This window comes from Heteronotia binoei, chromosome 4 (genome assembly GCF_032191835.1).
Source record: "Heteronotia binoei isolate CCM8104 ecotype False Entrance Well chromosome 4, APGP_CSIRO_Hbin_v1, whole genome shotgun sequence".
Lineage (NCBI taxonomy): Eukaryota > Metazoa > Chordata > Lepidosauria > Squamata > Gekkonidae > Heteronotia > Heteronotia binoei.
Window position 1 is genome coordinate 149017963 of NC_083226.1, and position 12830 is coordinate 149030792.

At 43.1% G+C, this 12830-nt stretch overlaps 1 protein-coding gene across 1 annotated transcript in view; it reads right to left on the minus strand.

Annotated features, from left to right (window-relative positions):
* The window catches only part of ITGA2 (integrin subunit alpha 2), a 111225-nt gene that overhangs the window by 53708 nt on the left and 44687 nt on the right, over positions 1-12830 (minus strand). Inside the window, exons 2-3 of the mRNA XM_060236007.1 lie at positions 10579-10702; positions 2218-2327 (exon numbers count right to left, since the gene is read on the minus strand). Of these exons, the coding sequence (XP_060091990.1) occupies positions 2218-2327; positions 10579-10702 (234 nt within the window). The remainder of the gene's footprint in view (positions 1-2217; positions 2328-10578; positions 10703-12830) is intronic.

The window sequence follows — 12830 nt, forward strand, 5'->3', positions numbered from 1 at the left end:
GACCCTTCCCTCAGGTTCCTAGGCTGAGCAAACAGCCAAAACATCATATTGATCAAAATGGTGGTGGGGGGAACTTGCCTCTGAGGGAGAGAAAAGGAAGGCTGTCATCATACACACATACATGGTTTCAAAACTAAGTCGTCATTTCAATAAGCCATCAGTCCCTAAATTCTGCTTCACCACTAAGTCTATATTTGTAGTCTTCCAACTTTCACTGTGGTGTAGTTTCAGGAAGTACAGTGAAAACACTGAGTTGGATCCCACAAAAAAATTTCCACTCATGGAAGGGAGAGAAAAGTTTTGTCTGTTTGCTTCTCCCACTCCAGACCTCTGACTTCTCTGTCCCACAGGAGAAGCATTTCAGACTGTATTGGGAATAGGTCAGAAATTCCAACTCAATGCAAATGCCTTCTATCGGTGATTTACTGGTGAGAATAAAACAGTAAGTAAAGTGCCACCAAAGGCCAAAGCACACATTCCAGCATTGGACTATCAGATCTTAGATAAGATGAGCAGTTGGGCTTCCCAGCCTAGAAATAATCCAGAATCACTAATAATAGCTGGCTCATGCTAGAAACTGAAGCTTCAGGTGCCACAATTCTTCACTTGGTTTTTGCAGAACATTCAGCTGGCACAGTAGTCAGGCTGTTGGTTTCCAGTATTATCTGTGCTACTTTTCTGTATTTTAACACTTTCTTTCTAGCAATTTTTCTACTTAAAACACAACTGCAGTGTCTGACTGTGCCATGTGAACTGTCAAGGTACCACAGAAGCTTTCCAAGTTTTTTGTCCCTTTTAAAAATGTCCTGTCTTTCTTTTCATTCCAGTCTGATTCCAGTTTTCTTGGAGCCTGCTGTGGCTGTTTTTATTGCTACAGTGTCAGCCATGAATTCATGTTCTATTATCAGCTCTTTCCAGGGACCAGGAAAGAGGCAATAAGAAGGTGGTGTTGTTTTTTGCAGCAAGTCAACTCATTCATCATTTTATTATTTTATTTATTATTTTGCAACAGTATTATCATTATGATAGAAATATAGTGTTGACTCTAGCCAGATTTTTAAACTGAACCTCAGCTAATTCCTTTCCCTACTACAGCCCTGCCCTACATGGCTTTTGTATATGCATATGCCATGATCCCTCAGAACATCCTTCTTTAGTGGGTGAAGGGAACTGCTCCTCCTAGGGTTGCCAAGTACCTCTGCTGCTGTGATTCCTGGAGCAACCCTGGTACAATGCTCTAGGATTCACGATAAAACTCTATGATACCATAGAGTTTTACCACAAATCCTAGGGCACCCCAGTGCAACATGCCTGGAGTGATGACATCACTTCTGGGTGACGTCATCATGCAGGGCACATCACATGATGATGATGGGGCCCTTTGGGGACAGGGATCCCCCCAGTAGCCTGCTCTGTGCTGGTGGATTGGGGCCCCTCAAACCAGGGGTTCCCCACCCCAAAACAGGGGAGTTTCCTGTCTTTCTCCCAAAGCCCAGAGGCTTTGGTTGTGCTCCTCTCCTCCTTTTAAACCTCACAACAACTGTGTGATGCTGGGCATGTGTGACAGGCCCAAGGTCCTCCAGCAAGCTTCCATGGTAGAATGGGGATTTGAATGGGTCTCCCAGGTCTTTCTCCAACCCTCTATATAACACTGCTCTCTCTGAAAAAACATAACTTGTTTATACCAACTGAAGACTGACAAACTTCAAGAAAACAGGAAGTAATTAATTAATTAATTAACCTAAAAGCAGTGGAGCAAAAGGCCTTACTTCAAGCAGAAGCATAGAAGGACCCTTTCTTCAGGAACAGATTTTTATGGGGAATATAGCACTTGTGCTGGGCAGAACCCCCATTGACAATTCCACTGAATGTGGAAAAGGAAGTACTGGCCAGCACAGAACAACTGTGATGTGAAACTAGCAAAAGTGTCCATGTTATTTCATAACAGGAGCTAACAGATTTCCCAGTTTCCCATCCTAGTTCATATGAGTTCCCCTCCCAATTCATATGAGCACATTATTTTCTCTATAGCCCTTTTGTGAGCATAACCAGCAAGAAATTTAACCTTTTTTAAGCTTTAAGATTAACCCAGCAAACATCAGAAATCAGATTAAAGCATGGTATTCTAGAAGATTTACTACTTCATGCAGTTCTTCATTCTTGTCCATCTGCCTTAACTCATTTGTAAAAATGCAGCATGCTAATATTATAGCTTACTCTGTAAGTTCATCTTTAAACATTCATTGTTTTGCTGATCAACAGCACACTTATATATGTCTCCCATTCTATTTTTTGGATATCCACTCCAGGGTGAGCCAACAAGTAACCTGAAAAACAAACAATATAATTTGACTTCTATCTCTCCTTTCCTCCTGAAAACCCCATGGAAACATATGTTTCTCCCAACATTTTATTTATCTAGAAAATATACAGATTACCTCTAAAGAGACAAGTTTAATTCAACTCACAAGGTAAAAGCAATAGAACAACAAAAATCTTTTTTTTTTTTAAATAAAGCATTAAATTATCAGTAATATAACCAGCAACAAAACAAGCAAAGCGCCCTAGGGACACTAAACAGCATAAAACAATATTCAGCGGCATAGGCAGACAATTTTTACCAGGAAACATAATACATATTTATAAAAAGCCCTCAAATTAGAAGGCCATAACACCAATTTTAAAAAGATGGATAGCTCTTCAATTAAAAACCTAGGTAAAGAGAAATATTTTGGCATAGCACCTAAAAGACAGTACATTAGATATCAAGTAGGCCTCAAAGGGATAAGCATTCCAAAGATGAGGTGCCACCACTGGAAAAGCCCTGTATCTGGTTGCAGGCAGAGGCACAGAGAGCAAGATGTGGGAGGAGCATCTGAAATGGCAGGCTGGACAGTAGTGAAAGAGATAGTCCTTCAAGTACCTGACCCAAACTATCCCATGAGGTGGATTATGCTGAAAGGAAGTAACTGGTATAAGATCATAGAGTGATTGGGATTTGAACCTGGATATACCCAATCCAGTGGCGTAGGGAGGGGGGGCGGGGGGGTCGCCCCAGGTCTGGGGGGCCCCTTGGCCCCTCAGAAGCCGGCTGCCTGGCGTCCCCAGGTCCCACCTGGAGGCTGGCATCCCTGACACACACACAGGGCTTCGGAGCCTGTCTGGCGACGCCGCTAAGCCCATCCCTGATACCCAAGAAAAGTCTTCCCGGTCCCAAGTTTTGCTTCGGACGGAACTCGAGGGAGACGAAGCCCTTTCTGCAGCTCCAGCGGCCCCGAGGGATCCCCTGCAAGGGCTGGAGGCACTAGCGGGGCTGCGAGAAACTCTCGACTGAGCCCGTCCAGGAGGAAGCACGGAGCGCAGCCACGACTTGCTAGAAAGAGCAGGGCCCCTCTGCCCCGAAGCTGCAGCCGCTCGCCTCTCCTCGCCCTCTCGGTCCGGGGAACCTGCAAGGCGGCGGCGCCCTCCACCCGCAGCAGCCAGCAGCCGCCCATGGAGCTCCGCGCCGCCGGCTCGCCCCTCCCTCAGTCGCGCCCGCCTGCCTGCCGGGAGGAGAAGTGGACACGTCGTCACTGCAGCCAGGCTGAGTTGGCCGCCCGCCGGAGGCTCCCCGCTAGTCCTGTCCCTAGAAGAAGATCCCATTTGCAGTATGTTGTTCTCTTACATAGTTGACATAACTAAAGAATTAATAACTTGTGTGTGACTCTTGAGAGTTTAAGAGTTCTATACTATTTCAGCCAGTGATTAAATGCCTAGAAAATCTGTTTTGAAAATAATTTCATTTGATCTTAAAGATGCAACTGAACTCATTTTTATTTGTGCAAGGTTTCCTTTAGTATAGATCTCTATATTACTACTGAATGTATTTCTTTATACATATAAAAGGAGGGATCCTAGAACTGGTGGGGGAATGGAAAATGCATTCCTCCACCAGCCCCATTTCTTCCCTGGGTCTAGTTCCATTTTTCCTCCATTTTCTGCTGGAGCCTGCTCTATTTCCTTTGTCTCTTCCAGGCACTCTTTTTGGTTGCTACAGCTACCCAAAATGCAGACTCTCGGTTCTTACTCTCAACATGGGGGTATTTTTATCTCCAACTTGTTTTTTTAATCACATTTTTCTGCAAACCTGGAGAGCCCCTTTGGGTTTGCAGAACCCTAAATTGTAGCTTCATTTGGCTTCACTGCGTGGACTTTCTCCCTCCATAGCTTGTGTTTCTTAAATTGATTATGTTCTGTGCTGTTGCTAACATGGCAGCTGTGGCTTCTTTGCTTGTACAGAGCCAGTTTGGTGTAGTGGTTAAGTGCGTGGACTCTTATCTGGGAGACTCAGGTTTGATTCCCCGCTCCTCCACTTGCAGCTGCTGGAATGGTGTTGGGTCAGCCATAGCTCTCCCAGCAGTTGTCCTTGAAAGGGCAGCTTCTGTGAGAGCTCTCTCAGCCCACCTACCTCACAAGGTGTTGTATATGTGTGTGTGGGGGGAAGGTAAAGGAGATTGTGACCGCTCTGAGTGAAGGGTGGGGTATAAATCCAATATCATCATCATCATCTCCTCCTCCACTAACATTTTTCCCATGAGGCCACTTGTCTATTTTATCCTTTGAAGCCAGGGACCTATTTTGCTTTTTCCTGAGTTATTTCTTTTGTAGGTAGATAGAACAGGATATGTTGCCTATAGGATCTTAATTGCCAAGGGGGCTTCACTGCACCTCCACGTGGCAACCCAAAAGACACACACAGGGATCTAATTGCAGGGGTGGCCCACGGCAGCTCTCCAGATGTTTTTTGCCTACCACTCCCATGGCTGGCTGGGGCTGATGGGAGTGGTAGGCAAAAAAACATCTGGAGAGCTGCCGTGGGCCACCCCTGTAATAACAAAAAACATTCCATACCATAATACCAAGATTTACCAACACAATAATATCAACACACAGTGATATCAACACCCCTCCCTCGCAAGTGGTGGCCATCTTGCGGAAGTGACATCACCGGAAGTGACATCATATCCTGTTTCTGGCGACGTGCACACACGTAGGGGGGCCCACATAAATCTTGGGCCCCGGGCCCCCAAAGCCCTAGCTATGCCCCTGACCCAATCCTAGCTCAGTATTCACTAACCACCATACCTTGGTAGCTGTGAAATGCTTCCAACAGTAGATTGACATGTCATGCAATGGAAGGTGTCCTATGAGCTCAGCTGGAAGACTCCATCTTAACAGCTCCAACCTATACACGTCTATCAGGAATGACATCCCACTGAGTGTTTATTCCCAAGTAAATGTGCATAGGACTGCAGTCTGATTCCAACAAATGAATGTAAGACTTCAGATTATTATTTAATTGACCTTAAGGTGGATTGTTACTCTCTGTTGAAGATAGAGATAAAAGGATTGGCGCAATATGTTTGGTCTCACCAGGTGGCTCAAAGAGGAGGCTTTAGAGCCCCCCCCCCCCCCCGAAAAAACCCTAGACTTATTTCTAGGAGAAGCTCCAAGGAGAAAAGGAATTGAGATTAAAACGGCCGGTACTGTAATGCCTCTGTATAGATCTGTGCTGAGGACACATTTATTTGCAAGGACACAACTCTAAGCAGCAACAGCTTCAGCTGGCCATAGGAATGCTGGGAAATGAAACTGATCTCCATTCTGTTGAAACACATTGGAGCACAGACAAAGTTGAAAAGAAAATGTGGAAGGGATTTTCCATTAAGGTCTCTGGGCCCAGACAGACTATTCTGCATTTTCTTTGCAGCTTTGCAAACCCAGAAGAGTCTCCTGCTGCAGCTGGCAAAGACAAGGCAGAAGGAGCTGAGAACTGTGGCAGCCTTGGAGCTTCAAAGGGTGAGGACAGGAGGGTGAGGAGGAGAGACAAAAATGCCACAGGTCTGATTAAAGTCCTGAGTTTAATCAGTTCTGGCCTGCAGGCCAGACATTTGACCCCCCTGCTCTATACTTTGTTGTTGGCCCTTCAGAGGAAGTGATTGGCTCCTGTGTGAGACAGAATGCTGAATTAGATGGACCATTGCTCTGATCCAGCAGGGCTTTTCTTATGTTCTCAACCTTTGCTGCCATTATTTTAGCAAGCATAAAGAACAGTTTCCTATGGGGAAAAGATTCCAAATATATCTTTGAAATTCCAAAGTATTATTATTCTAATTTTGTCTCTGAAATTATACAATTAAATGTCTGCCTACACCAGAGTTATCCTGTAATGATAGCTTACATTTAAGAGATGAAGTTGCAGCATATTATTTACACAGGTACACAAAGTGAAAATAGCTGCAACTAACTGCTCACCTCTCTTACGAAATATATCCATGTGTGTGGGTGCTGAATTTGAGATTCACAATGTATTCAAACTGTGTCTATCACTAATAACTTTACACCACTGCCCAGATTATTCCATTTGTAGTTCACAACTGAGAGGAGATTCATCCTGTACTCAATACTACAAATACATCAAGTTTGCCTAGCATTTACTGCCATGATCATGTAAATAGATCCAAGCGGGCAGCCGTGTTGGTCTGAAGCAGTTGAACAAAGCAGGAGTCAAGTTGCACCTTTAAGACCAACCAGTTTTTATTTAGAACATATCTACACGAAAGCTTACGTTCTAAATAAAAAATTGGTTGGTCTTAAAGGTGCAACTTGACTCCTGCTATGATCATGTAAAGTGAGAAAAGACAATAGCTTGGATTCGGACAGCTTTTTAACTTAGACTTCCCTAGTTCTTTTCCTTACCACAAGACCTGTCCTGCATGGCTTTTGTGAGCATGCAGTTCCCCATGATTCCCACCATCATGACAGCAAGCTTTCCTCACCAACAAAACAACTGCTTGCATCTAACCCAATGTTTAATCCTAAACACTCACCCGCCCCAGTCAAGTGCTGCATAAAGTGCAATATGGCTGTGACATTCTAAAATATTTCTCAGATTTTATGACATCTGATTCTTTCCTGTCCTCCACTTCCATACAGCTTGGTACCTACATCTTCAACTACACCCACTTCTTTACATCTAGGCTGAGATTATGGAATCTTGTATCTGACAAACTGGCTTTACTCAGGCATTGTAACAAGCTGTAATTAAGTTCCAACTGGGCACAGATCCCATTCCAAGAGCTCCAGGGGCTCTTTGAAGATACTGGTTTTCTGTACCCATTTCTATCCAGCTTCAGGTTGGGGTTTGGAACAGAGACTCCTTTGATTGCCTGAGTTGAAGATGAGGATTGCCATGTCCTTCTGGGTAGCTGGTGGGAGACAGGGAGTGGGGTTACTGGGAGGCTCACCCAGTGTTTCATCCCTGATGTGACTTCCAATGTGACCCAGAAGTGATGTAGGCAGGGCTTTTTTCGTAGCAGAAACTCCTTTGCATATTAGTCCACACACCCCTGATGTAGCCAATCCTTGAAGAGCTTACAGTAGGCCCTGTAAGAAGAGCCTTGTAAACTCTTGAAGAATTGGCTACATCAGGGGTGTGTGGCCTAATATGCAAATGAATTTCTGCTACAAAAAAAGCCCTGGATGTAGGCATGTCAGGGACATCGGGATGATGCTCTGGTTCTAACATAGTGTTTTTGCCCCCAAACCAGAGTATCACCCCAACATGCCTATGTCGCTTCCAGATCATGTTGAAGTCACATTGGGAATGTTACTAAAATGTTGGGTGAGATTTTCCTGCAGTAGTCCCCCCCCACTGGTCAGTTGATCAGCAGCAGAGAGGTGGGACCTGGGAGCAGGTAACTCCTGCTCCCATCAGGGGGTCTGGCATGCCTATTGATGACCTCTACCAAGACCTGAGACAGAGGGAGTATGACTCTGCTATTTTTGCTGGATCTCTCAGTAGCCTTCAATACTATCAACCACAGTATCCTATAGAGCTGTCTCTTAGTATTGGGGCTCAGGGGCACCATGTAACAGAGGTTTGAGTCCTATCGGGGGGTAGCCTCGGAGTGTGGCTTTTTCCCATGGTCATTGACATGTGGGGTTTCAGAAGGTTTGATCTTACCCCCCATGCTATTTAATATCTATGTGAAGCAACTGGCAGGGGTTATCAGGAAGTCTGGCCTGTGGTGTCACCAATATGCAGATGATACCCAGCAATATTTTCCTTTCTCATCTAATTCCAATAATGCTGATCTTATGAACCAGCACTTGGAGTTAGTGATGTGCTGAATGAAGGTGAACAAGCTGAAACTTAATCCTGACAAGACAGGTTCTCTGGGTTAGCAGAAGGGCAGACCTGAGACTTTAGATCTCTTCTGTTTGGATGGGATCATATGCCCCTTGGAAAAGCAGGTTCAGTTTGGGAGTGCTACTCAACCCAACAATCACTTTAGAAAATCAGGTGGCAGCAGTTGTTTGGAGTGCTTTTGCCCAGCTTTGGCTGCTGTCACAACTGCAATCATGCCTTAATTACGTCTAGACTGGACCACTGCAGTATGCTCAACTTTGGGCTACCCTTCAAGACTGATCAGCAGCTGCAACAAGTGCTGTACACTATGGCTAGAGTGCCGGTCGGGGCCAACTATCTGGAACATGTGACTCTGATATTACAGCAATTACACTGGCTACCAATCCATCCCCAAAGCCAAATCAAGGTGTCAATTTCCACCTTTAAAACTCTACACAACTTGCAATTGGGGTATCTGATGGACTACCTTCTCCCATATTTTTATGTTTGCTCCTCATATTTTCCTTCTCTAGCATGTGGAGCCTGCCCCAGTTTGACTGAGGGCCAATATGTTGTATTGTTCAAATGCAGGTGCCTCAGTAACCTGAAGCTTGTTTACTATGGTTCAGCTGGCATAGAGTAAACAGACTCATGTTTCTTGAAGCACTTGCATTTGAATATCATGATTTCTGAATATAGACCCAATTTGCTCTTCCATTTAGGTGATTGACATAAGCTTGAGTCTCACTGTTTACTACTAACAAGAAATATGCAGTGCAATCTTATATAGTTACTCCACTCTCAGTCCACTGATTTCATTGGATTGCCCTGGTGACCCCTCCAGTTTGTGCTGGACTTCCGCAATTATGAAGCTACTAAACAACACTAATGTACCAAATCTTTTCTGCATTAATTAATTAATATGGCAATATCTCTTTAAGGGCAAGTAAAAGAACATAAAATATCTTCAATAACTTTTAATTTTTTTTTTTAAAAACCTCCTGATCGAGAAAACCAGAATGAGACATAGAAATTAAAAAAGAAAGAATTGGCTATATATAAAATTCCAGAAAATAGCATTAAAAATACAAGCTAGGGGTCCAAGAGGTTTCATTAGGATGTTGGTTGGGGAAGCTGCTTATCTTTGTAAGTTTACACATAATTTTTGTACATCTAGGGAACCCCTTGGGGCTTTTTTTGGTAGAAAAACACAGCAGGAACTCATTTTCATATAAGGCCCCCTGACATCACTATTATTTCACACAGGGCTTTTTTGCAGAAAAAGCCCAGTAGGAACTCATTTGCATATTAGGCCACACCTCTGACACCAAGCCAGCTGGAACTGCGTTCCTGTGCATTCCTGCTCAAAAAAGCCCTAGAACCCCCATTTGAGATGGAAGGACAGATCATAGCAGGGCACAAAATCCCAGATGGAACCATTCATTTGAAAATGAGCTCTTCTGTATGGCTGGATACAGATACCAATTTCAGTTGTCTCAGGAATGGCCCACAGACAGATGAAAAAGGCACATTCAAACGCACACTTCTGAGCCCTGCCCCGCCCCACTCTCACCCTCCCCTCATTCCCTGCTGTTGCCGTGTCACTCCGAAGAGCTACAACATTGGAAGTGGTAGCAAATCGCTGAGTGCTTCTGGGGTGCCTTTCCCAGCCATCTGAATGGCTGAGGAGCACCAGGGATGCGGTGTTCATGTGCATGAGCATGTGACTGCTCCTCTGGGGTGTGCGTGGCCCATCCCCATTCTGGCAGCGGGCAGCACGCCGTCAGACTGCCCCAGGTGCACTTCTCTTTCTGCTGGCTTACTTCTGGATGGGAGGCAGCTGCCCCAAGCCACCTGTCTGTATCCAGCCTATATGACTTTTTAAAACAAATACATTATCTTATTTGGCCATCTAGGTGTTTGGTTCTAACTGTACTGTTCTATAAACTTTCTACCCCGCCTTGACAATACTGTAGTGATGAAACTGAAGCACTCCTTCGGAGAATTATTAGTCAGCTTTCTAAACATCCTGCCAGTGAATGTTCTAGCCTACTAGGTCTCAATTTAAAGGTATGTGAAACTGCAAACACAATGACAAACACATAGCAGACAGACAGTGGGTGGGAGGAGATCAAAGTGCAACATGAGTTATATGTAAAAAAGATTAATTATGAAGCAGCTAAGAAATGGGTGCAGCACAAAATCAACTTTAAATCAGCCTTGCAGTCTACAATTCTCAAAGCTTTTGAAAGTTTTTCATTGACTTTTTTTTGCATTACCTGAATGAGCCTTGAGATGTAATGCTTGAAATATCATCTACATAGAAAACAAACAAACAAACAAAAAACAGCCTGCCTTCATAGCTACAAGGCTTTAGGTTTTTCCTCTGCACTTTAAAAAAAGCTTACCATTTGCCTTCTTGGTTTGAAAACTGCTGAACTATATATCCAAACTGCTCACTTGAGGGTCCGGAGAATGTTTTTGCTCCCTGGAGTCCAATATTGTATGCTTCATAGCAATTCTGAAGAATGCCTATTACAAGAAAGAACAATATTGCTGTAAAAATCAATTAAGCAAAGAAATTGATTTTGTTGATGTACTTTCTTCTCTTCACACCAATTCTACTCTCCCCCACCAGATTTATGTGTCACTTTTATGTATTCCATAATTCCACAACTGTAGAGCACATGGGCAGTTATTCGCATTACAACAGTAAGTGTCTTGAGAATCTCAGCTGTCATTTAAAACAAGTTTTTAGCCTTTGAAACTGTACAGATAGGCATATGGGTGAAATCGCAAAAGCCACTGTGTATGAATCAGTGTTCAGAAGGTCACCGCAGGATTTCCTGCAATCAAGGAGCATGACTTGTGCCCATATAACTTTTTCCCCTTCCCATGACCAGCTGAAGAAGGAGAAATGTGACCAATAAGCAGGTATGTATGTTTTATTTCCATGATTTTTATATGGAATCAGTTTCTCTTAGTACAGATCTTTGCATGGTCCTAGAATTTTTATTTATTTACCTATGATATATACAAAGCCCCATATGTCATATTCACCTAGCACTGTTACAGAGAATAAAATGGGTTTTTTTCCCCTGAGATTCATTTCTTTTTAGATATAGCTATTGATTCCTCTTATTCTCTTTTGAAAGAGAAAATTCTCTTTAATTTCTTTCAAAAATTATTTTATAGTTTAGTGTTACATCTCTGTGCACCTTTTTTGTAATTTCAGTCTTTGCTGAGGTTTCCTGATTATAAACATGACAGGGCTGCCCTTAATGGGTGCGTCTCCATCACTGCTCAGCTCACCAGCAGGGGAAAACTGGCAGGAAACTCCAGGAGACAAGATGCACCGCCCAACACTGACATCACTTCCTATGCATGCAGAAGTAACAGTCAGTGCATCACTGGAAACACTCTACAACAGAGTTTTGCCCAAATTCTAGAGCACTGCCAGCATTCCCTGCTGAAGTGTGGATATCACCTCTGGGAGCATAGGGAATGACATCAGTTTGTCACTGCTGATGTCATTATGTGCTGGTAAGTATCCCTCTCATCAGATCTCAGAAGCTATGCAGGTTCAGCCCTTGGAAAGGAGACCATCAAGGAATATCAGGGAGCAGGCAATAGAAAAATTTGAACATCTGTTGCCCTGAAAACTCCATGAGGTCGTCATAAGTCAGTTGTTACTTGACAGTAGAATGGATGATAGACTGACAGACAGATAGAAAACATACACAGTGTTCAAATTCAAGATACCACCAATGGATACCACCAACTGCAGAATTAGAGTTTGTTTTTAGACTGTTGTATTGTTTTATTATATAGATTTGATTTTAACTTTGTATTATTGATTGTTGTTACCTGTGCGGGCTATAAATCAATAATAATAATAATAGAAGATACATTTTTGCATCATGAAGTTGTACCATCTTTGTTAAAGAAACAGACAAACGGGCCCTGAGCCCGTTAGCGGAGGGTGGGATATAAATTTGATAAAATATCTGTTTTTCCCCCCTTTATAACTTCAACATTTCCACAGTTTTTACACTTCTAACTTAGAGCAAAAGCAATGGAGTGTTTTGATATACATCAGCAATGGAGTGTTTTATATTGTTGTTGTATACGAAAGCTAAGTAACAGTTGATGGGTTAAACCTCTCCTTTCCTTTCCTGAATGGCCCCAAGACAAACTGAGGCTGAATGAGTCTGCAATGCACACATTATGGATGGACCAAGATCTTTATCTCATCTGTATCAGCCCAAAATAGCAATGTTCAAACACAGCTCGGTATATATTACAGTATAGACTACTTGATATGTAATAGTACACTTTAAAAATAACTTAGAAGAATTTCAGAGTATTTTAGTATGATCTTTTGTCATTCAGTGACAAAATATACAGCAGCGGTTGTTTAAAGGCTTACAAATTAACAATACCAGAAGAACCCATAAGCATTTTATCTGGGATCGTTGCTCTCCCGCCAAGACTACACTGAAGATTCTTGAACACAATGAAATCTACTTTTCCCTTTATCGGAGTGAGTCTATGATTTCAAGCATTTGTATTTTTGCACAGCTGAGAGATTGTTTTCAGTATGTATGCAAAGTAGAAATGGAGATTTGGAGACAGAAGTTGATCTTAAAAAATGCAATTC